This window comes from Neltuma alba, unplaced genomic scaffold (genome assembly GCF_004799145.2).
Source record: "Neltuma alba isolate B1F8T4 unplaced genomic scaffold, ASM479914v2 tig00012846_pilon, whole genome shotgun sequence".
Taxonomy (NCBI): Eukaryota; Viridiplantae; Streptophyta; class Magnoliopsida; order Fabales; family Fabaceae; genus Neltuma; species Neltuma alba.
Genome location: NW_021637233.1, coordinates 23483 through 48684, shown reverse-complemented (window position 1 = coordinate 48684; position 25202 = coordinate 23483). Strand labels below are relative to the sequence as shown.

General features: G+C 33.3%; 1 protein-coding gene across 1 annotated transcript; it reads left to right on the top strand.

Moving 5' to 3' along the window:
* Window positions 1-23370: 23370 nt before the first annotated feature.
* LOC114731816 (PR5-like receptor kinase) lies at window positions 23371-24748 on the top strand. Its single transcript, XM_028919069.1, has one exon. It carries the CDS (start codon window positions 23470-23472, stop codon window positions 24526-24528), a length of 1059 nt encoding a protein of 352 aa, XP_028774902.1. The 5' UTR covers window positions 23371-23469; the 3' UTR covers window positions 24529-24748.
* The last annotated feature ends 454 nt before the right edge of the window (window positions 24749-25202 follow it).

The window sequence follows — 25202 nt, the reverse complement described above, 5'->3', positions numbered from 1 at the left end:
CTCTAGCTCCTTTTTCTTGTACGGCTCCCTCTCAGTATCACTCATTTGATTCCATATTGCTAAAGCTGCATTTGTGATTGCTTCCATTCTATCATCTCCTGCTTCTTTTGTTCCCAAAATTCACCCTTGGATACTTTCCATCCAGTAACTTGTGCTTCCTTTTTTGCCATCTTCTTAACCCTTTACATAATAATTACAAAGTCATTAATCACTAGACTAAACAATACTTCAAAATTCATATTGTCCAACATTTCTTCTTACGTCAACCCCAAAATTGTATGTACACTAATTGTTATTGTTAAATCCTTAACTTTACTTGTTATATGACAACACATCAAATAGTTATATATAAGTTAAGTGGATAATCAACTAATTTCTCATGTAAATTGCCTAATTTTCATTGTGAGGCCACTACATATGAGATTCTAACAAACATAAAATTGGGTAATACAAGTGGTTAATTTACTGATTCTTCATGTAAATTGCCTAACTTTTAGATTCTAACAAACATGAAACTATTAAACAGAAGCCAAGTAGATAATCAACTAATTCCTCATGTAAATTTCCTAATTTTCATTGTAAGCTCACTATATATCAGATTCTAACAAACATGAAATTGTTACGTAGATGCTAAGTAGATAATCAACTAATTCCTCGTGTAAATTGCCCAATTTGCATTTTGAGGCCACTAAATATCTGATTCCAACCAACGTGAAACTGTTACATACAAGTGCTTAATTAACTAATTCTTCATGTAAATTGCCTAGATTTCAGATTCCAACAAACATGAAGTTGTTACATACAAGTGGTTATTTGTAACACCTCACATAATTATATCAATATACGCAACAAAATATTTAATTTAAAAGTCCATACATATTTCTAATACTTCAAACAACTCAAAATTTCAAAATATTTCTAACATAACAACAAAATAAACTATTAAAGTCTTATAGTCATGGCAAATAAAAATATAATATAGCATGTGCTTGAGGAGCATAGAAGCCTTCACGGCTCACTCCATTGGTGCCTTCCCTTGATTCCTACTAGATTCTTCGCCTGAAAATTGTTAATATAGGGGGTAAGATCAAACGTCTCAGTAACTACTGAAATTCTAACCTATACAAGCAAATCATATATGATAAACCAAAAATCCGTTTATATGTGTGTATATAAATATATTAAAAATCCCGGATTTGAGACATCCAATTCAATTTCATTTTTTTCCCAGCAATATACCAATATCATTTTTCTAATATATCTAAAAATAATACAATATGCTGCCTCCCTTATATCACCGTCCACCCTTATATCGCTGACTGGAGCCATAGGCTAACACATAGTCCGATAGGAACTAATCCATTTTACTGAATTATTCCAAGCTCACCGATACTAGAGATATATCCGGCCAAAGATATAGAGCTCAAGCTCGGACTATGGCTCCCCTCCTTTGTGAATAGGGAGGTGTCACATGTCCCACAGCTCCAATGAATTCCCGGCCAAAGGAAAACATGGAAGAAGGGGCCCTGACAAGTGCTATCCACTGTGCACCGAGTGATGGCATACCACGTGGTAATTTTATATCCATGCAATCTCCTTCTATCCTTAGCCCAACAATGCATGTCAGATGCCAACAATGTTACATCATAAATACTTCCTCACATATATTAAAAATAAGATAGCAATAAAACTTATATACCATTTAATAGCAATTCATGATAATTTCATAGCTATTAATATATTTAAATATTGATCATAATTACTAGCAACGAATCTTAATAAAATCATGTAACATACCAAAACATTTATTTTACAAAAATCATAATATTATATTTCAGGAATATAATAATTAGTAAATCCACAATATAATCATACACAATTTACATGTACAAGAAAGAATTTTCAGAGTTACCTGGTACTCTTTAGCTTACAAATATTCACACAAAGTTTACTCCAAAATTCTCAAGTCTACAAAATTACACATAAATATTTATTAATATAAACTCAGAACTACTCCAAAGCTACTCTAAAATTCTAGGACTACCCTCTAAACCAAAATTACCTAAATATATTAACTCTCCCAAATCTAGGCATTTATAATAGATATTATTTTGAAAAAATAATTTACATATAAGGCTATTTAAATTTAACAAAAGTGTATATATATTTTTTATTACCCAAAATCTAAATATTTTATATTAAAATTCTCAATTATTTATTATAATCTCATTTAAAATTTTTCCTCAAACCAAACAACTTCTTTTTAAATTATAAACAAACTGTAGCTTTATTTAATTTCACAAAATTCTCAATTTATAATTTTTCAAGCCTTCAAAAATTATTTCCAAAAATATATATTTAACTTATTCAATATTTAAACCGATTAAAACCTCAATAATATATTAAATAACTCAAATAAATTATTTAACTCAAATTTAATCGGTAAAAACATATTACAAGTCTAAATAACAAATTTTTCAACTAAAATCTTAGTTTAAAATTCTCAAAATAATCATTAAATAAAAATAAACTGATTAAAATTCCTTAATAATGGATCTTTAAATTTCTACGGTCATATATTGTCAAAACTCCATATTTACTCTATACCCAAACAGTAAAATTTTCTCTAAACATTATAATGATACTAAAAATATAAAGCTATAAATATATAGGAAATATTCATAAAAAAATTTGACAGAAAGAAGTAGTTTTGTGTACCTAAATTATCTCCAAAACTTGTCAAGTGCTCTGCAACTTAGCTTTCTCTCTCTTTTCCTCTCTGCTTCTCACACTCTCTTCCTCTTTCGTCTCCTCCCTCGACTTGAAAAAGATATGGGGTGAAGGTATTTAACAACCCTATGTTCAAATTTTTCCACCGCCCCTTACCCATTTTTCTACGTTCATCTGCTACTTCCCCGTTTTTCTTTGGCCATTAACACCCCCCTTATTCTTTGTTCCATTAAATGATGCCCAGGCTTTCCATCGAATTCGGTGGAAAGCTGGGTATCTATTTTTTTTTTAATAATAAAATAATAATATTATATTATTTTAATTAATTGATATCTTTTTTTTTTTAAAATAGTATGTTACATTATTTAACTAATTCTTCACGTCAATTGACTAACTATCATTGTTAGCCCACTAAATGTCACGTTCCAACAATCAACGAGGTAAACCAAAGAAAACCCACTCATTTGCCCAATCCATACAACAACATTTGCCCAATCCATACAACATTTGCCCCTCCTGATTCTTTTTTTAATTCCCACACAATGCCTATAAATTGTATAGCAATACATTTAACTACCAACACTAAGTTTTCCCTTTATAATAAATTCATACTTAGCCCCCACAAAAACTCTTAAGGCTACACTCACAAGCTTTCTCTCACTAAATCAGGAGGATTTGCTAAAATGGGTGATGGGTGAACACTATGTGACGCATTGGTAATCATTTCTCGGTTAGAACCCAAATGTCATTACCAAATGCACCCACCTTTTAGTGGGTCATTATATTCTTCCTTAACCTCCCATGAAAACAAAATCGAAGAAATCTACAACATTTAATGTAGACCAAAATGCTTACCAAAGGAAATCAATAACTTCTTCTTGCCCTCCTTCTTCCTTCTTTGTCAATAGCCTTGCATGTTTCTTCCTTTGTCGGCCTCGTCTTATTCTTCTTCTGGTTGTAGCAACTACCACGCACCCGCAGAATGAAGGTGACGGAATTTTTGGGGGGCACGTCCTACAATTTTCACAAATTGCGAGAGAGAAGAGTCTTCCCATAGTGGTAGCACGTTCGCAGAGTAGGAGGGAAGATTTTTCGAAGAGTGGTAGCATGTTGGCAGATCAGGAGAGGGAAGAGTTTTCACAAAGTGGGATCACGATTGCATAGAGGGAGAGGAAAGACTTTCTGACCGTCATTTTTTGGCTCTTAGTTTCAAATTTTAGGGGAAGTATTATGAGAGGCAATAGCATCATTTTCTTTGTGGAATTAATATTAGTTTGCCCCTTTGGTCCTGTAGTGAAGTTTCAGAATGTTTTGGGACTCTTTGAAATTAATTATGTACTGCGATCCTTAAATGAAATTTTCCCAGTTTGATATCAAATTTTATCTCGGGTTTGCACGAGTCACTCATGCTTTTGTCTTAGTATTATAGGGTTCAATCGAGTTTGATAGCGACTTAACTCATTATGCAAACACAAAAACAACTAGTAAGAATTTTTTTCCTTTATTATTTTTTTGTGCTATTTTTGGGCTTGAATATGCCCTTAATGGGTTGGACTATTTGACTCAGTCAAACATTTTGAATCAAATCCAATCAATTATGATATAAGTTAAATTAATTTATATTGTACAAATTAAATATATATTAGAGATATATATTTAGAATTAATTAAGGTTGATTTTGGATTTAAATGCGAATTCATAATCTTACCAGTTAAGAGATATTTGAATATTCGAATTCAAATTCAAACTGATAAGTTAAGTGGATATTTTGCATTCCCAAAATACCCCTGGCCAAAGCTACAAATAAAGAGATCAACCCGGATCTGAATATGAATCCGACCCAATATGCTTTACTTGTTTATATTTAGGGTTCGTTTAGATTAGCGGTAGAAAAAGCAACTTATTCTCAATCTGACTTTTAGAAAAGTAAGATTGAGTAAAAGTTAGATTGGGTAATATAATTTATGTTTAGATTGACTTTTATAAAAGTTAGTTTGTAAAGTAAAAAAGTTATTTGGATTATGATTAAATAAGTAAGTTTAGTTTCCAGAATGACCAAAATGAATATGACTTTTATTAATTAATAAAAAATGAGTAAAAATATGAATTTATAAAGTATAATAATTTTAAACTATTATAATATGAAGAAGTTATATTTAATAAATAAAATATATTTAAATTAGAAATCATAATAATGTGAAAATTTTTGAACCAAATAATATTACATAATTAATTGGATGATATACTCTACATAATTTATGTAAACATAAAATGAAAAATAATATTAAAAATTAAAAATATTATAAAAATGTAGAAAATTATTTTCACTTGAGAGAATATTAAAAATAAATAACTAAAAAATAATTAGAATATTAAAAATAAATAAGTAAAAATTGATTGGAAAGCATAGGGAATATGTAGAGAAGTATAAAAATATCATAAATATAAGGGTAAAAATGTCTTTTAATTTTAAAAAGCTGCTTTTGTAAAAGTCATAAGTAAGTTTTATGTACTTTTGTAATCGTGTTTAAAAAAGTAGCTTTTGATTTATGAGTCAGATTGGCTAAAAATTGTGATAAACAACTTTCAAATTTGTAAAATGACTTATCACCTTTATAAGTTATTTTTCCCTCCTCAAACGAGTTGCCAAACAAGCACTTAATATTTCTGACATATAGGTATCATCCCATTTGAGGCAATTATACTCAGGATACTATCACCAAATGTGAGCATTTCTTATAATGGGGATTTGAACTTTAGTTTATTACGTTATGAGGACTAATTTCTTTCACTAAACCTAATTCTTATTGGTCACTTGTAAGAGTTGAGAGTGAGACATACCCATTTTTTCGTCCTTCTTCTTCATCAACGCTGATTGTTCTTTACTGCATTCCTAATTATATGGGGCTATGAGGTTATCTCTCCCTTTCTGTTCTCAATCAATTTGGTGCTGAAGGAGATAATCTTTATTTTATTTCTTTGAGGGGGTATTTTGGACATTTGCCTAATTTTATATTTTTTTTTCAGAAAAATTAATCTTTTAATGTTTAATTTTTAACTTACTTATAAAGCAAAATTATTATGAGATCCTAAGAAAGAAATTGATTACTAGAAAACTCAATTTGAACTTGTTGTCATTTTTTACTTTGAAACTTATTAGTGCATGCTCTTCAGTTGTCAATTGACATTAAGGTAATTAAATCCCTTGGTGCTTGGTCCCTCTATTTAGTGTTGGACTCCATTTTTGAACTTTTGATTTATCCATTAACTCAATTTTTTATCTTTTTAATTTTTATATTATTATTATTAGAGAGAATTACAATCAAGTTTCAAGAAAGAGAAATAATCACTAAAAAATTCCAATAATAACCTGAACAGTCTCTAATAACAAGTTAGTGAAGAATGACAACATCTGATACCTATTTTGAGACCTTATCATAATTCTTCCTTAGTGTGCCACTGGTCAAACCATTACAAGACTAGTCCTAATTAAATTAATTTATTTTAAATATATACCAGCTAATTTAAATAAAAATATTAAAAATAACAACATACACAACAGATTTAAACTTACTTCAGATAAAAACAGCAAAACAAAGTTACAAATATCAAGGATCTTCTCAGATGGAGAATCTTAGCCTCCAAATTTATGAATTAACAAAGTTCAATTAGTAATCCCAGGTTTGTGAAGAAAGTTCAAGATACAAACATCTTCAACATATCCTAAAATAGATGATTTCTCTGTAAATAGAAATGTCTTTCTTTTCTCGAAAAAGCTCTTGCAATTGCACATGATCACTTTTAATTTTCTAACAAGTAAATTTTTATATATGCGTGTATCTTTTCATATACGATTAGCAGAAATCAGTGAAAGAAACTATGCGCTGAGTACAGAACCCAGAAGAAGAAAAATCCTTCTGCTGATAATATTTATATACTGAACCTAAACTCTTTTAATTCCGGGAAAAAAAATAGAAATTTGAGACGCATTTTGAAACAGATTTATGTGACTTTTTGTTTTCTTGATCTGTTTGTAAGTTTTTATCTAAAATCTCCTTTTTTTTTTTTGGAAATTGCAAGAGTTTAGGTCCCAACATAAAAGAAATTTTCTCCTTCTCAGACTGCACTCAGTGCATAGTTATTTTTTTCATTGATTTTTTATTTTTTGCAAATCACACATGAAGATATAAATATACACACATAAAAAATTACTTGAGGGAAAAATTAAACTGATCATTAGCAAGAGTTTTTACGAGAGGGAAGAAAATATTTTCTACTTACTGATATGATAATCTGTTTGAGAATGTGTTGAAGCTGTTTATTTCTTGAACTTTGTTCACAGAGACTTGGAGACGTCATCTTGAACTTTATTCACAAATTTGGAGGCTAGGATTCTTCATCTCAGAAGCTTGATGGTTCTCTCTCTTTTTTTAACATGAATCTGATGTTCTTGTGGTCGGAAAGAAAATCACTATATATAATAGTGTTGGGAGTTCATAGATGGGTATTAGTTATTTCATCATTCACTTTATTTGACATGTACATGTATCGTGGACATTCCAATCATGGTTTTATTACTTCTCCAGGAAAACATTTTTGTTTTTGGAAAAAAAATAGTTATAGTGCGCTTTTTTTTTTCCCCTGAAAGCTGGCAATCTTGGAGGAACTACATATAGCAATCCGAAGGAAATTGTAAAGCAACAGTATAGTGCAAAATCTTTCAAATCCGGTACAATGTTACCTTTTTTTTTTAATAATCATTATTAAGTTAATATTAGGTGGTAAAAAAAAAAATCTTTCTGTACGGCTAACTCGATGTTGAACTTTAAAAAAAAAAAAAGAGGTGTCGACCTTGCAGAAGTTTTGAAAGATTTCGTAATCTATTGCTCCATAATTTTTATAACACTTAGAATATTTTTTGGGCAAAAAATCATTTTAATAAAAAAAATACTTTGTAAAACAATTATCATTTTCTGTTAATTTTCTCTCCATGTATATATTTTTTGTCTAGAAAAGCAAAGTACATTTAATATAATGGCACGATATCTGTATAGTGAAGGTAATGTGTGTGTGCGGGTGCGCGCATGGCGGGCATATACAGTAGATGTACTCAGTTTATGGTTTTGCTACTTTGGCATGATTTTATTTTTATTTGTATTAAGTCGAAATATCTCCAACATGAAAATAGGTTGCTGCATTGTTTTTAGCGGAAAAAAAGTTTCTATGTATCGAACCCCCAATTGAAAAAATTGCTTTGTAAAGAAAAGTCATTGTATAGATCATACGTTATTTGCTGATTTTTCTATTATTCTCTTGGTGATAACCTTAAGCGAACCCTATAATTATCTTGACAGGTCAGCATTTATGGTTTAGAACATATTTCTTCTAGTAAATAAAAAAAACTGAAATAATTTAATTATTTGTATTTTTCTTTTTTTGGATAATAGAAAGAGGCCTCGGGCCCCAAAAACCCCAAAGATAACAAGCCTCCACCCGGGTCCATATTCCTCACATCAACATGCTCTTCCAACGAACTCATCTCTACTCTACAACCTCCTGACAGCTTATCGTTCTGGGATAATAGAAAGAGGCCTCGGGCCATGTTCCTCCTCATTTTTGCCAATATATCAGCACAATAGTTCGAACCTCTACCAATAGGGCAGATCCGAACTTTCCACTTCCCGTCTAACATTTCCAAGATTCTTCTTTGTATCCCAATGGGCAAACCGACTTCCTTCCCTTTCAGTTTCCTACCCAAAATGGTCGAATCTCTCTCAACAGAGATCTGCATGAACCTTTTATTCAAGGAAATCTCCAATCCTTTAAGGATAACCCAGCTCTCCACGTCAAGGACATTATAAATTTTGAGCCTTTGAGCAAAACCACAGATCCATTCTCCATTTGCATTTCTCAACACCCCCCTACAACTCACCGGCCTGGGATCACCCCTACATGAGCCATCTAAATTCAGCTTGACCCAACCCTGCTCCAGTGGCACTTAACTCACAGAGCTTGAGGAAGAAACTTCCTTCAATCTATTAAATATTCCCTTTGCATTAGCAAATTCAAGCGCTACAGCCCAAATTTTCCGAACTAGCGAGGTACTATACGGGTTCAAAGCTTTGAAGATTGTTTCATTACGTTATCTCTAAAGGCTCCAGCAAGTGACTCCAAAGATCACACACCAACGTATACCTTGGACTTTTTGATTATTTTGAAGACTTTCAATTACCCAATTAGTCTGTGCTGCTGAAAAGAATCCTCTTTGAAAATTTTTGTTATAAAGAATCTTTAACCACGCCTTTCTTGCTAAAGGACAATTCCTAGTCACATGTAGGGAGGTCTCCAATCTACCACAAATCTCACACGAGCCCTTAGCACCCCATCTACTCAATCAAAGTGCATTAGTATGTAATCTATCAAGCAGCAGGAGCCAAAGAAAACAATGTACTCTTTTCGATCCGTTCCTTTCCAAATCAGGTTCCAAAAGCTCTCTTTTACCCTAAGCTTGTTTCCCCTAATTCTTCTATGGCCTTCTTTAACTAAGTACTCACCATTTCTACCTTTCCAGAGGAGTAGGTCGTTACCAACACCTCGAGGAGGATGAATGACTTTGATTCTCTCTATAGCTTCTTGGTTCAAGAAACACTTGAGCCTTTCCTGATTCCATTTACCACTAGGATCCACTACATCTACCTAAGTCCGTTCTAGACCCTCCTCAGCTACCTCTTGGGAGGAATGATTAATCAAAATAAAGTCTTCCTTGATCTATGGCTCAAACCAAAATAAAGTGGTTCTTCCATCAATTACCACTTTCCAAGAATTTTCATTAAGTATCTCCCAAACGGCATCTATATCACGCTAAAAGGCAGAGGCATTCTTCAGGATTTGGAGGATTGAAGAGAGCTCATTTCCCAAATTGTACTTGTGCAGCAAAACTTCTCCCCATAAACCTCCCCTTCCATTTCTCAGTTTCTATATTAATTTCAAAAAGTAAGCCTTATTAAAAGAGTCTAGATTCAAGACCCCCAAACCTCTATACTACTTAGGTTTTTGAATCTATTCCCAACTAACCAAATGAATCTTCCTAACATTTTCTCCATGCCCCTGGATAAGGTTTCCAACTCTTCAGTAATACCTTTAGGTAGAAGATTTATCATCATAGGGTATATCAGGGTAGCTCCTAAGACAGACTTAGCTAAAGTGATTCTTTCAGCAAAACTTAAGTAATTCACCTTCCACCCTGATAGTCTCTTTTTTAGCCTTCTCTACCACATCTGAATTTTCCCACTCCACCACTAGAATAATCTAGAGGAATGCCAAGGTATAAGCCCAAATCATAAGTTTTTTTAAACCTAGATAAACTAGCCAAAGTTCTCCTAGTTCCTATAGGAACATTCTTAGAAGGAAAAAAAAAAGCTCATTTCTAAAAATTCACTTTCTGACTAGACAACACACCAAACTTCTTCAAACAACTAAATACAACCCCAATATGCTCTTCTATTGCTTCCCCAAATAAGAGCAAATTATCACCAAACATTAAATGAGAGATTTCTGGTCCATTCCATCCTATTTTAAAAGCTTTCCACAGACCCTCGCTAGTCACCCATTGAATCAAATGTGTCAATTTCTCTATAGTTAACAAAAATACAATGGGGATAGGGGGTCCCCTTGCTTGACCCCTCTAGCTGGCAAAAATCTCTCAGTCTTTTCTTTATCCCATACCACTTTCATTGAGAATGTCGTAATACACTTCAAGATTAGATTTCAAAAATCATTCACAAAACCCAACTTATGAAGAATCTCATCAATAAACTTCATTTAGTTTGTCATAGGCCTTTTCCAAATCGATTTTCATAGCAAAATAACCCTTCCTCCCTCTTATCTGCTTCATAGAGTGAACAATTTCTTAAGCAACCATAATATTATCCTAGATATGGCATCCAGGAACAAAGCTAACTTGATTAGGGGCTACCACCTTATTCAACACTCCCTTCATTCGACTCATAATGATCTTAGTCATGCATTTGTAAAGCACATTACACAACCCATTCAGTCTCTATTTCAAAGAATCAGGTCTATTCACTTTAGGTATTAACGCTCATAAAGTGTGATTTATCTCCTTCAAGTCCTCTAAACCTTTCCATAAACAATAGACATATTGAACAACATCCTTTTCTACTATGTTCCATTCTTTCTAAAAGAAGACATGTTCCATTCTTTCTAAAAGAAGACAGTAGGGAATTCATATTCTCCAGGAGCTTTAAACGCTCCTATTGAAAAGATAGCCTCCTTTATCCCTTCCTTGGTAATCTCTCTAGTCATACACACCAACTCTTTTGTTCGTAAGGGGGAAAGGAGATAGGACAATTGTCAAACACATTTTCCTCCTATACTACCACATCAAGGTCTTCAGAGTAAAGAGAAAAGTAAAACTCTCTTCCCATTTGTCTCAAGACCTCCTAATCCTCCACCCAATTTCTATCTACATCTCGCAACATCACTATCTTATTCCTCTTTGTTCTTGTCACTGTCCGAATGTGATAAAACTTTGTATTCCTCTACCTATCATTCACATATTACCCTCTAGATTTTTGGTACTAAAGAACTTTTTCTTGATTAAGAACCTCTTCAAGCTCTTTTTGTAATTTAGACTCAAGATTAATAAGAGCCCTACTAGGTCTATTAAAATTACTAATCTTCCTTTGAATCCCATATAGTCTCGCCAATAACTTCCTTTTTATATTCTATAAGTGTTGAAATACCTCCTAGTTCCATCGCAGCAAATTAGGATGAAGGTCCATCAATCTATTCCTCAAACCCTCTTCCCCTTTCTAGGATCCTTTAAGCATCACATCAAAATCCGAGTACATGAACCACATTGCTTCAAATCTAAATGGTCATGGACCATAACCATACCCTTTATCATTAGAACAAAGAAGTAGAGGATTGTGATCTGAGTAGCTTAATCTAGTAGATTTTTCACAACAGCATTTGAAAGAGACACCTTCAACTAGTATTACATGGTCCCCTATCCAAATACTCATATACCCTCTCATAACGATGGATGAGAGGCCCTTTCTAAGTATATCTGTTACCTGAAGCACCTAAATCCAACAGGTTACAGTTACTAATTCTTTCTGTAAATAACTCATACCTTTGAGGACTACAAGGAGCTCCCCCTTCTTCTCACTCTCCTTCGTCATGTCATTCAAATCCCCTAATAAAGCCCGCAGCTCCTGAATAACTTGTGCAAACTATGACATATCTTCCCAGAACCGCTATTTATCTTTATCATGGAGGCAACCATAAGCAATAGTAGCAAGCCAATCTTTCTTCCCTTGACCATTCAATCTTAAATGGACATATTGGGTGTTCTACTTCTCCACAACACACCCCACTCTATGCCCACAAGCCAACTAAATGCCTCTAGAGAATCCTATCCTTGGAACTGCCACCCAATTCTTAAAGCCAAGCCTCTGAAAGACTTCACCAGCTCTGGTATAGTTGACTCTAGTTTCTAGAAGCCCAATGAGATCAGGATTCCTTTCTTGAATTAAGAAACGAAGACCTCTCTTAAACTTCTTACTCCTCACTCCCTTATAATTCCAAGTCATGATTTTAAAATTAGTCAGCATCATATAAGAAGATAAAAACAAACTTTAAGTCAATCAATACTCATAGACATATTAGGCCCTGCCTTACCATCCTTACCCAACCCATGGTTATCTCCACACTATTACCAATAGAATTCTTCAAATCAGGAGGCCTACTTGCCGACCCTGCTCTCACATACAACATGTCCTTTGCAATTTCATGTGTTTCATAAACTACATTCATATCAATTTCTTGCAAGCAATCGCTATTATTGTTAACCATCAACTCATCTCTATTGCCAAAATTGCTCTGTTCCCCAATCTTGCTTTGTTTCACAACACTTGAATGTCCTTGAGATGCTACGGTGCTCTTCTTCAAGCTATTTCTAGATCCCTTAGGAATTTGCTCAATAGGAATAATGCTAGAAGATATCTATAAATGTCTTCCTTGTACCCCTTGCATTCTCTTTTTGTACTAGACTTTCTCCTTCCCATAACCCGTATTAGTTTCAATGATAGCATCCCTAACATCCTAACTATTCTCTTCCTCCGCCATCAAGTTAGCAAATCAAGATCCTTTCTCCTCTTCTTTTTAAAACCCAGAAGAGTTAACCTCCCCCTAAAATGAACGGTGTGTTCTTCTGTTTTGCACCTTAGACGATTCCCCAAAACATAGTCCTCCTTCCCTTTCTCATTTTTGTGCATCTCTTTATCCCCCTCTAAGTCCACCACTTTTTTTTCTTACATTCTTTTTCTGTATGACCATACATTCCACAATAGAAACATAGTAAATGCAAACCCTCATATATTATAAACCTTTCCTTCCTATAAATAATGTAAGAGGGTATTAAAGGTTTCCTCATATCACTTGGATTCCCACTTTGGCATAACCCCCTCTCGCCTGCAAAGCAGTTGACAAATCTACTTTAATTGTATGACCAATTTCATTACCCATGGCCTCTAATATTCCTTCATCATAATACTTAAGTGAAAGGTCAGGAAATCTAACCCAAATAATAGCCTTCTCAATCGCCTCATATAAAACTCTTTCATTATTTAAGAATATAAAACTCGTCATTTAGCCACTACTATAGCAGGAAAGGAAAATCGATACAACAAACTATAATAGTAGAAAGAGAAGCTAGTAAGCATTTGAAACTGACATTCAAATCTATGGGCCGAAACTAGAATCAGTTGCATGCAACCATAAAAAGAATCATCCATTCATTCTATTGGGCCTTCGAGCCTCTAGCCCGGGTAACAAAAGATACCAAACATAAATCCATCTTGTTTTCCACTAGATATAGACTAAGGTTTCATAAACCAATATGAATGGCCTCCAAACAATAAAATAAAGAGTCAAAAGTATCCGTAGTTTGCAAAAATATTAACATCAACAAAATACTATCAAAATGACCCTACACGTGGCAATGTACATTAACGAATTAACCATACATAGCACACACAAGCCAAAGGCATTACATCAACATAACTTAAGCCTATGTGTCCCTCCCTGGCGACACGCGCCTAGAAGCTTCACCTAAAAACATTTTAAACCAGGGGTTAAGACTAAAGTCCCAGTAGCCAAGGCTCTAATTTAAAGTACAGACTAAAAGGTGCTTGTGAGGTGTTAAGTAGGGCAAATATCAAGTACTTCCATAAACATTAGCCACAAAACTCATGCAAGTGCAATGATGCAACCCAACAACCATATCCCTCACTTTGGGGGATTTTTAAGAGTCAAACCCGGCCTATCCCTCACTATAGGGGGATTAAAAGAGCTAACTATCATGCATTAATGGAGGCTTTACCACGTGGTAGTATCAACCGTGTCTTTTACCATTTCCCAACACATGAGTCATACTTAAGCATTTACCGAAAAGTATATTCACATTCCAAAAGTAACTTCAATAGGTGACATAACTTCTGAATTTTCCCAAAACATTCAGTATCATACAAAACCCCACAAGACAAATTTTTCTTTCTTAAATATTGACAATATATTCATATTGCAATTTATTACTAGTAGAGAGAAAACAACAAATCTACTTACAGTACCATAGTAGCATGTACAAAGAATTGGAAAGTGGTTACCTCTCACCTGAGCAAGGATTTACAAACCACTAGCCCCGTGCACCAACACTACAAGCAACCAGTGTACACAAGCACACAAACACACAACCACTATGTATTAGTTTTCAAACTTATAAAGTGGCCAAAACAATATTTGGGGACTTAAAATTCCTAACCTTGACCCAATCTCTACTCAATTTCAAAAGGACCAAACCATCTTAGTAACATTCCAAAAGCCACAAGAGTCCATTATAACCTTAACTCCCATCCAAACATCAATTAGGATTCAAAATCTTAGAGACCCACTCTAGGAATTTAACACCCAAACACCAAAAGAGGACAAATCAAGTCCTATTAACATTCTAAACCGATTAGACAAAAGAATGCATCTTGCTTATTGGTAATTTGTTTAGCATAATAGATCAATTTTGAAGATAGACATTTTTTATGCTTGTATTCATCAGCATGCTTTTCTGCTATTTGTTCAATTAGATTTATGTCCTTAGGCCTGCAAACTTCTTCCTCTTGTTGGTTAGGAACACATTTCCTTTTACTATTGCTCTCCTCAGGTACATTAGAGCTCACTCGTGATAGAAGCATTTTTCTTTTATTAGTACTTTTTTTAGCATAATTATTTGAAGTCTTTGGAGCATCAGAAAGAGGAGAATAACTTGGATATATTTCAAAATAGGGATTATATTCTAAGGTTGCCATTTCCTAAACCCAAAAAAAAATTTAAGTTAAAAGAAAGAAAAATAAATGAAAAAAACGCATTTATTTGCAATTTTTTGTACAAAAAATGTCACAAAAAATAAGCACATAATATATCAATTGTAGCTCATGATTTAGAAGTTTTTCAAGCAAAACAGGGTCTAAAAAAGTGTTACCACATGCCTACAAGGGCCCCTAGAAGCCCTCCTTCAAAAAAATTTCAAAAAAAGAAGGAGGAAAGGGTCAGCGTTTCTTCACTATTGCACCTACTCCATTTGATTCCTCACAACTTGAGGAGTCTAATCATGTGCTCATTGTGACCTAAAAGGCCCTGGGTGGACCCCACATGCCCACATGGCGCGTTCAAGAGAAATTTTTTAAGATAAAAATTTTTATTTATTATTTTTTTGGGTCAGGTTGATCCACCGACCTAACTCTACTGTGGATCCAGGTCGAATAGACGCAAAACACAACGTTTCAGTTAAAGTGAAAGGCTGTGTCTTGGTCAGCCCAAAAAGACATTATTTTGGGTTGGTCAGGTCATCCCTGACCTCCAACCAGGTTGCCCTAAAGTTGAATGAAGCTCCGGCGGGTCTGTCACGACCTGCTAACTTTGAACCTCCATAACTTTCACCTCCGAGCTCCGTTTTACGCGTTTTAAGTGTCTATGAAATCATCTTTTCGAGTTCTACAACCTTATGGGTTCATTTTCTTTAAAAAATCTCGTTTTTAAAGACCCAAGAATCTATTTTACATGGTCGACGTTAGAGCTTGTGGAAAATGGATTTTGACAACATTTTTGAACTTTATGGCATTGCAGACAGTATTTTCATACTTCAAATATAAAATCAGAGTCAGGTTTGGAATTAAATTCGCAAGCATATCATCAATGCAAAAATAGCATACGATCAGCGCAGCGAAAGAATTTAAAAATGGCGGTTCGTACAATATATACTCATATATATAAAGCCTCAAGTTCAATAGGGCTCTGATACCAATGCTAGATCAAATAGAGAATGTATTAGGAAATGTACCATGTCGGATCTCGGGTCGGGTCGATTGGATCCTCTAAGCTCACGCTATAAGCTAGACTATAAAAATCTAAGCTTTGAGTGCACAGCAAAGCACGTTTTTGCAAGAAAGAATAAGAGAGAGAGAGAGAGATAGTAAGAAAGCTCAACTACTAAAGTGTGTTGAATTGATGGGTAGATGCCTTTATTTATAACTTTTGCTAGGGGTATTTTAGAAAGCCAAAATATCCACTGAGACTATCAGTTTAAATTTGAATTTAGATATTCAAATATATCTTTGAATTATAATATTATGATTTCTTGAATTCAAATCCAGAATCAATCACAATCAATTCTAAATATATATATCTCTAATATATATATTTAATCTATACAATATAAATTAATTAAATTTATATATAATACAAATTAATTAAATTTATATTGTAACTGATTGGATTTGATTTAGGATATTTGACTGAGTCAAACATATCATAATCTTGCTTGGATATTTGATTGGTATATTCTCTTAATATATAGTCAAATAGTCTACCCATCAAGGGCGGATCCAAACCCAAAATCTAACACCGATTAATACAACGGCTGAAATGGAGATCATAGCAGTTGCTGGCGTTTTTTTTTCTTTTGATTTGCCAAAGATCCACTTAATGGTGTCACGGCACTTCTTATTTTGGAACTTTAGGACTTGTTTGGTTTAATTCCATTGCAGCTTACAGTGTAATGCAGTGCAGTGCAATGGGATTGTAATGTAATATTAATTACAAAGATACTGTTTGGTATGTTTTTTAAGAAGGGTGCAATGAGTTTTTTTTAATAATTATCTAAACTTCATATATAGTAAAAGTACCGGTTACCCTTAGTAATAATTCAAACCCTCAAATGTTGGAAAGCTTCTTCAAGATTCTAACCCCATTGGCCCCATCATTCCTCTCTCAATGGAGGACAATTTTCTAATGGAATTAATGGTCTACCCTTGTTCTTTGTGGGTTCTCGCTTTATGGTTCTTCTCTCTTTGCTAAGACAATATGCACCTTTGCATTTTCAAGTTCAAAGTTGTCGCTTTATGGATTTTTTCCCTACATTATTTCTTCTTGTTATTTTGCTCTTTTTTCGTTTCCCAGGTTTTGATTTCCTATTCTTTCATTTCTGCAACTTGATGGGCTTTTTGTATCATTTATGAGTTTGGATAATGACAAGCTATCGGCTTCGTTGATCTATGAAAAGGGGGAAAAAAAGAATTTATCAACTTCTAATGAAATCCTTTGAAATTGGATGTAATGGGAAAATGGCTATCAACCTTGTTGTGAAAGTTCTGCGTAGCAGGGGGTAAATATTGTCTTTTTACCTAAGTTAGTGAGGACAAAATAGACATTTTATAAAAGATTATATGTCTGCAATGAGTATTCATAGGGGTTCCCCTATAAATAAATAGACATTACCAAAATCTTTATTACTAGTGCAATGCTTTTTACCATCATTAAATCTAACCAAACAGATCATTTATGGTAATGCAATAAGAATTACCATCACACACCAGCAATAGCGTTGAACCAAACACGCTCTTAGTCATATCCGGTAGAAAACTAAAGCAAAAACAACTATACTTGCTTAGCAGAGTTTTCAAATTATTTCATGCTTTTTGTGGCAAACCCGAGGTTGACTATGGCAGGATATTACTCACAGAAGATCATAGATTATTTCTTCCTCTCTCTCTTCCATGTATTTTTGGTTGGCTAACTATTTGATTCTTTGTGACCAAATTGGGAAATCGGATTCGGAGACGCAAGAAAATAACTGTTAACCTTCTCCAGTGCATGTTCATCATCTCAAACACAACCATCGATGTGGAAGAAAAAGATGATAGAGCAATGCTTGCGGTTCAATTGTGGTCTGAGACAAAGGAAGAGAGAAGGGAGGGGGAGAGAGAAAGGAGGAGGGAGGAAGGGGTAGTTGAGGAATATGCTAAACCTAGGCATTTTGACTTTTTAAAGCTCTAAAATAATGAAAACAAATTCACTGACACATGAGATTAAAAACCTCTAAGTTGGAGCATTTTGATTGGGTAAAGCACAGATGAGCGGCTACGTTGAAAATATCTAAACATTTTTTAATAGGTGGATATCTGTGTTTAGCCAAAAAAAAAAAAAAAAACAAAAGCAAAATCTTGATAAGATACTTTTCGAATACTTGTATAATAACTATATATAGTTGTAGGGAAAATCCGCTGATGACAAATGCACATACATTCCGATTACACTTTGAATCCTGGGAATCAATAAGGAGGCAGATATTCGAAAACTCAAATTTGCAACTATAGCATCTTTCAAAGACCCCCAAAACTTTGAAGTGAATCTTAGTTCTTGGTTTAATACAATTCTTTAATACTCCATGAAACCTTACAATTTCTTTAGTACAACTGAGCCAGTTTATTTCCTATTTACATCTGCACTTTTCACAAATTACTAGTTTGCGATTTTTAATTCAAAGGAATGTCAGTTCTTTCTTAAAGAAAAATGTCTCCACTAACCTCTATTTCCATTTCCTCTCCATTTGTTTTCTTCATCATCATATTAACATTCACTAGTTGGATTTAATATCTTTTAAAATATTATTATAATATTGAATAATAAAAATATCTATAAATAAACGTAAACAAATCATATTTATAAAGGATAAAAATTGATATTTAATACATTTTTAGTTCAATTAATTCAATCTAGGTATTTGTTTCGATTCAATACGTATTCATTTTTTTAAAAAGAAAAAATTATATTCATTTTATGGAGCTGCTGGAATGAAACAAAATACTCACATCATTAATGAGTGGTGCTGGGGGAGGATTGGGATAAGGCATTGACTTCAAGTCAACCGTTGTTGATTTCTTTGCTTATCAATTGCAGAATGACTAAAGTCAGCCAAAATTAGGGTCAAGCCGCTTGTATTGACTTGGACAAATTTTGAAAACTCGGAGTCACTCTATTTTTTTAATTCCAGTTTTTCACATAAACATTTTAAATCCAGAGAGACCTAAAAGAATAAAACAAATTCTCAAAACGTGGACTAACTATTTTTTTCACATTTTATATACAATTCCTGTGAACATTAAGAAATAGAATAAAAATAGATCTTATTTATATTTTTAATTAAATTTCACAAAAGAAGAAAGCTCGGCATTATTCCAGTTCTTCAGTTCTTAATGTTAGAGCTAAATAATTAATTTATGAATATTAAGATAATTCATTAGTTTAGTTAGTTATTTATAACAAATGTATTTTGATTTCTCTAAACTACCCCATTTAGCTAATTATGTGAATTGGAACTAACTCTTCACTCAGGGCCCCTTAATCGATATGTGTAAAAAATTATAAATTTAAGAGGCAAAGTGATATATTTAGGACTAAAATAAATCTATTGTCTATCTTTTCTTATCTTAAGGACCGGAGTAGTATTAGTTATTGTAGGCACCCCTCACTACTTTATTGACAAATATGATATAATGGCCCAAAATTAAAGAGCCAGGGTGTAATATCATAAATTTTATTTTAGGATTTAGTAAAAAAGAAATTTCAAAAAATAATAATAATATTTTACTATTATTTATTATAATAATAATTTATTATTATTTTTATAAAAAAACACCACCTTTTCCACCGAATTCGGTGGAAAAGAAGGCAGCATTCAATTTGAACCGGGGGGGGGGGGGGATGGATGGTTGGGGAGAAGAGTTAATGCGTTAAGAAAAAAAATAGAGGAGCAGGTGAATGTTAGATATAAAAGGAGGGTGAGGGAAAGAGAAAGAAAGAAAGAGAGAGCAAGGGAGAAAGAGAGAAAAGGTGCGGGAAAGGGCAAGCAGCCGGATCAGTAATCGTTGTGAAAAAGAAGATAAATTTTGAAGATAATTTAGGTATATGAAATTATTTCTTTTCATCAAACTTTCTTTAAAAATATTTTCCATATATTTTACGCTTCCTAATAGTATTATTACTATAGTAATTAGAGAAAATTTTAAGACTTATATATGGGATAAATTTTGAGTTTTGGTAATATATGACTATAAAAATTTAGAAGTAAGTGACTTGTTAATATTAATCAGTTTAATTTTGTCCATTTGTTGGCTTTTAGTACTTAAATTAATTTTTCTAGTTGAAAAATCTGTTATATATGATTTATATCATATGTTTATCGATTAAAATTAAGTCAAATAATTTACTTGAGGTCTTTAACATATTATTAAGATTTTAATCAGTTTAGTTTTATTTATTGGGTGACTGGAGGTTTTAAAATAATTATTTTAGCTAAAAATTTTATTATTTATGGAAATATATATATGATATTTATACCATTAAAGTTTTGATTAGATTATTTATTTATAAATATTTGAAGTATTATTGAATTTTTGATGGTTTGATTTTGAGGTTTAAATTTAAAATGAGATTTTTAGAAGTTAGAACATACTAATTTTATATTTGAAAATTTTGAAAAAAAATCTTTTTTATTAAATTAAATAATTTGGAGTTTGTAAATAAATAATTTGGCTTGTTAGAAAATTTAAGTTATCTGTAAAATACTTAATTTTGGGTTTTGAGAGTTGCAGGAATTTAGAATACAAATTCAATTAAATTAGAAATTTAACTAATATTAGCTTATATTAATATGTGGTTATATTAATTGTGTAGATTAATTATTGGTTGAGCAAAGGATTGATCTTGTGGTAATTCTTTTTATTGTTTTGGCAAGAGGTAACCACTTTTCACTTGTTATATGTGCTAATATGTTATTTGTGAGTATTTTGCTATTTTAGAATAATGATATTTTATTTATGATTCACATAGATATGGTGTACCTTTTGAGCTATGAAAATTGTCTTATGGGATTTTTCGAATTTTGATCGAAAAGTTTGAAAAGAATATATGATGTTGTATCTTATGGATTATATTGAGAAAAGATTGAGACATTTTTTGTTATATTATGAATGATTGGTTGTTATTTGGATTTTGGATTGAATCCTATCCTATCACGTGATAAGGCCACCTTTGGTGCACATTGGTTAGTTTCCTTCGTTCCCAGAGTAAGAGATAGAACTTTGCAACTTTTTATTCATCCCCTAAAGTGTAGGACAGGCCTATATGTCTGATTGATCACCCTATAGTGAGGGATAGACTTATGTAGCTTGTGTGTTAACCCCCGTAATGAGAGTTTAGATGATTGAGATTATTTGAATATACATATTTTATATTTCCATTGATATATATATGTTGAGATTCAATAATTGTCTAACTTGACACCTCATAAGCACATGTTAGTTTGTATGATGAGTTGGAAAGTTGGTTACTGAGAAGTTTGTCTCGCCCCATGATTTTTACTATCTTCAGGTGATAGTTCAAGTAGTGGCCCATCAGGAAAGACTCCAAAGGCATAGTGCGCTATAGTGTGCTGTTATAGCTTGTATAGCCTCCCTACTTTTGTTCTATATGTTGATTTGTTATATATTGCCACATAGGGCTCATCTACTCTAATGTTATAAACTAATACTTTTAATTGCTACTATCTGGTATGATAATACCGCTAGAAGGCCAGAGACATTTCAGACTCTGCATGTGACACTCTTTGAAAAGTGTTAACTTTTGATTGATGGGCTCCATAGCTTATATTAAAATGATTTATCGGCTCTTATATTTGAAAATATAAGTTTGGTTTGAGCTACTGGTTAAATGATATTTCTGAACTTTAGAAGTCTAAGACCCAAGTTAGCAATCGATGTTGCTTGTAACATAAGTTTATTTCTTTTGATCATAATAGCGATTTAAAATTTTAAGATTTCTTTTTTTCTATCATAATTAATCTTTCAAATAAATTATTAGATTTAATCTAAAAGGTTCTAAAAAGAACCTTCATCACAAAGGGGATGATGAGTGCATTATTTGATATTGCAAGCAGGTATGTGGATGCACGGATCCAGCCCTCCGCTTGTAAACTAACTAGCTTGTTTCTTCCTTCAAAATGATAAAGGAAACCTTCATAATCATCTTCCTTGCCTTTGCTCTAGCTTTATACTGTTTGAATAGACCTCTCTACATGGAATCATTTAGCGAATCCTGCGGATATGTGTTCAACGTCTCCACAAATACACACTCTTATTCCAGCAATTGCCACGACCCCAGTTACGAACTACGCTGCGAGAACAAAAGAAGTGTGTTGTACATAAACTATGGGAGGCACTTAGCAGAGGCCATTTATGCCAATGACTCCAACACTCTCCAATACATCACCGCTGGAATCGACAACAACAAATGCCCTGCGATCTCTCGTCAGTCTTCTCTCACATACAGCAACTTCAGCCATGCTTTCACAGCCAAAAAGGAAGAACTAAGAGCCCAAAAATACGATTATCATGAGGGTGGATTAGTGTTTGTCAGCTGCCAAAATCCACTCTCACCTGATCTGTGTTGGGATATTATGGCGCCTTGTACAAATGAAGAGCCGGAAACACTTCATTCTTATGTGTTGACGCGGGATTCAACTGATGTGCCAGAGTCTTGCAAAGTAGATTTGATGGTGAAGATGGTGCCTTGGGGACCAATGACGTGTAATGAGAATTGTTCATATCCACACGTTCAGAGCCAAGAGGTGATGGGGATTCACATCAAATGGCGCCCAAATCGTTGTGGAGTTTGGGAAGGATCAGAGGAACCTGGCTGCTGGTTTGATAATGCCACCAATATGGTTCTTTGTCATCGTCCGCTCCGACTTGCAGATATTTCAGGTGAACTTTACGGATAGTTATCATGGCATTCTTGAGAAGAAAATATTGAACACAATTATATATTTTTCATGATGATATCTAATTGTAATTGACACTTCTGTTTTGAATTTTAATAACGCAGCCTTGGCTATGGGGCAAGTGGTGGTTATAGGTGAGCGCCCTGTCCTTTAATTTCATTTCTCACACTTTTTGAGATTTCTTATTCGTTTGAACCAGAAACCCTTAACAGTTACAGAAGAAAAACATCCGTTGGATATTTTTCCTATTCTTTATTTTATTTTGTGAAAGTAGGATTGTCTCCTTTGAGGCCATAATATGGGCACGCTTGAACGTCTGTTCTTGTTTCTTTTCAAATTGGAATTTATGATGAGTAAGAACAGAAACATATATAACATAGATTCAAGTCCAAAACTATCGTGTTACATACCAGGACAAAAAGTACACATTCCATATATAATATAAAAAAATTAAAATGCCTTTTCACTCAAACATTCAGCTTGGATCCATGCTATGAAGGCATATATCTGATCATATAAGTCTGTATTATATAGGAAGAACTTATTCAATGCTGATTATTATTGTTGAAATCTTGTGTACAGCAATTCTCTGGTCTGCAGCTAAATTTGCACTGGGTGCCCCTTGTGCTTTAATATTCTTGATTATCCGATGGAGAAGAAGGCATCAATCTTATTATGACAATGTTGAGGACTTCCTCCGAAATAACAGTAATCTGATGCCCATCAAGTACTCTTACTCAGAGATCAAGAAAATGACCAATGGCTTCAAACACAAGTTGGGCGAGGGAGGCTACGGTTATGTGTATAAAGGTAAGCTTCGAAGCAATCGCGATGTAGCCGTCAAGTTACTGACAAAGTCCAAAGCCAATAATGCACAAGATTTCATTAGTGAAGTTGCCACTATTGGCAGGATTCATCATGTCAATGTGGTGCAGCTGATTGGATTCTGCACTGAAAGAAGTAAGCGAGCTCTTGTTTATGAATTTATGCCTAATGGATCACTTGACAAGTACATATTCTTGGAGAGACAAAGCAACACGCCCATCAATTACGAGAAAATATTTAACATTTCTCTTGGGATTGCTCGAGGAATTGAGTATTTACATCGAGGATGTGATATGCAAATTCTACACTTTGATATCAAACCTCACAATATCCTTCTTGATGAAAATTTTAATCCAAAGATTTCAGATTTCGGATTAGCTAAGTTGTACCCATTAGATAATAGTATTGTGTCTCTGACAAATGCAAGAGGAACATTTGGATACATGGCTCCTGAATTCTTGTACAAGAACATTGGAGGAATATCACACAAAGCTGATGTTTATAGTTTTGGGATGCTATTGATGGAAATGGCTGGCAGAAGGAAGAACTCGAATGTCATTGAGCATTCCTGGCAGACCTATTTTGCTAAATGGGTTTATGATCAATTTGAGGAATCAATAGAGGGGAGCAATATCTCAGATGAGGAAAGAGGAATTGCAAAAAAGATGATGATAATAGCTTCACATTGCATACAGATGTATCCTAATGATCGACCCTCGATGAAGAATGTGTTAGAGATGCTTGAGGGAGAAATGGAGCTTCAAGAGGCTCTTCCTCCCTAAATTTATGTAACTTGGTGAGAGATTTCAGAAAAAAATGTTGTTGTTATTGACAATTTGTGTTTCTATTAAGCTACTTGCAAATAAGTAAAACTAGTATTAGGGTTAGTATCTTTAATGTTTTCTTAAATACTCTGATTTACTGGATTACATGTAGGTTATTGTTGGAAGAAGGTTGTTGTCCTGGTAAATAATGAAATTTTTATGTTGCCACGTTTTTACATGCTCTTTTTATGACATAGCTATTTCTTCAGTATATGGAAATTTAAATTAACAAGTTTTCTCTACAGTTATGCATTTTTAAAAAGAATTTGCTGCTTAGCAGAACTCCAATTCATAGTTTATACAACTTGCATGATGATGTAAGGAATCCAGTAGATTTGAATGAGAAAAAACGAGTTAGGGAGGATAAAACTAAGTTTCAAATTTAATATTATTTCCTATCCTAATTATAAAATCTAGTTTGTATTACAATGCTACAAATTAGATTTTATAGTTAGGGCAGAGGATTATACATTTTTTTTGGGGTAATATTTGGGGGGGGGGTTTCCATGTATAGTCACTGTCACTCTTTCCTAGAAGCTGCGCGGTCCATCTTTCTTATCACTTTGTTTTCAGTTTGTCGCCAATAATGAATTCAGTGGTAGTAAAGCACATCAATTGTGGTTGACCTGGAG

Excerpts from the sequence above, each read along its gene's own strand:
- LOC114731816 (XM_028919069.1), top strand. The coding sequence starts at position 23,470 with ATGCTGATTATTATTGTTGAAATCTTGTGTACAGCAATTCTCTGGTCT.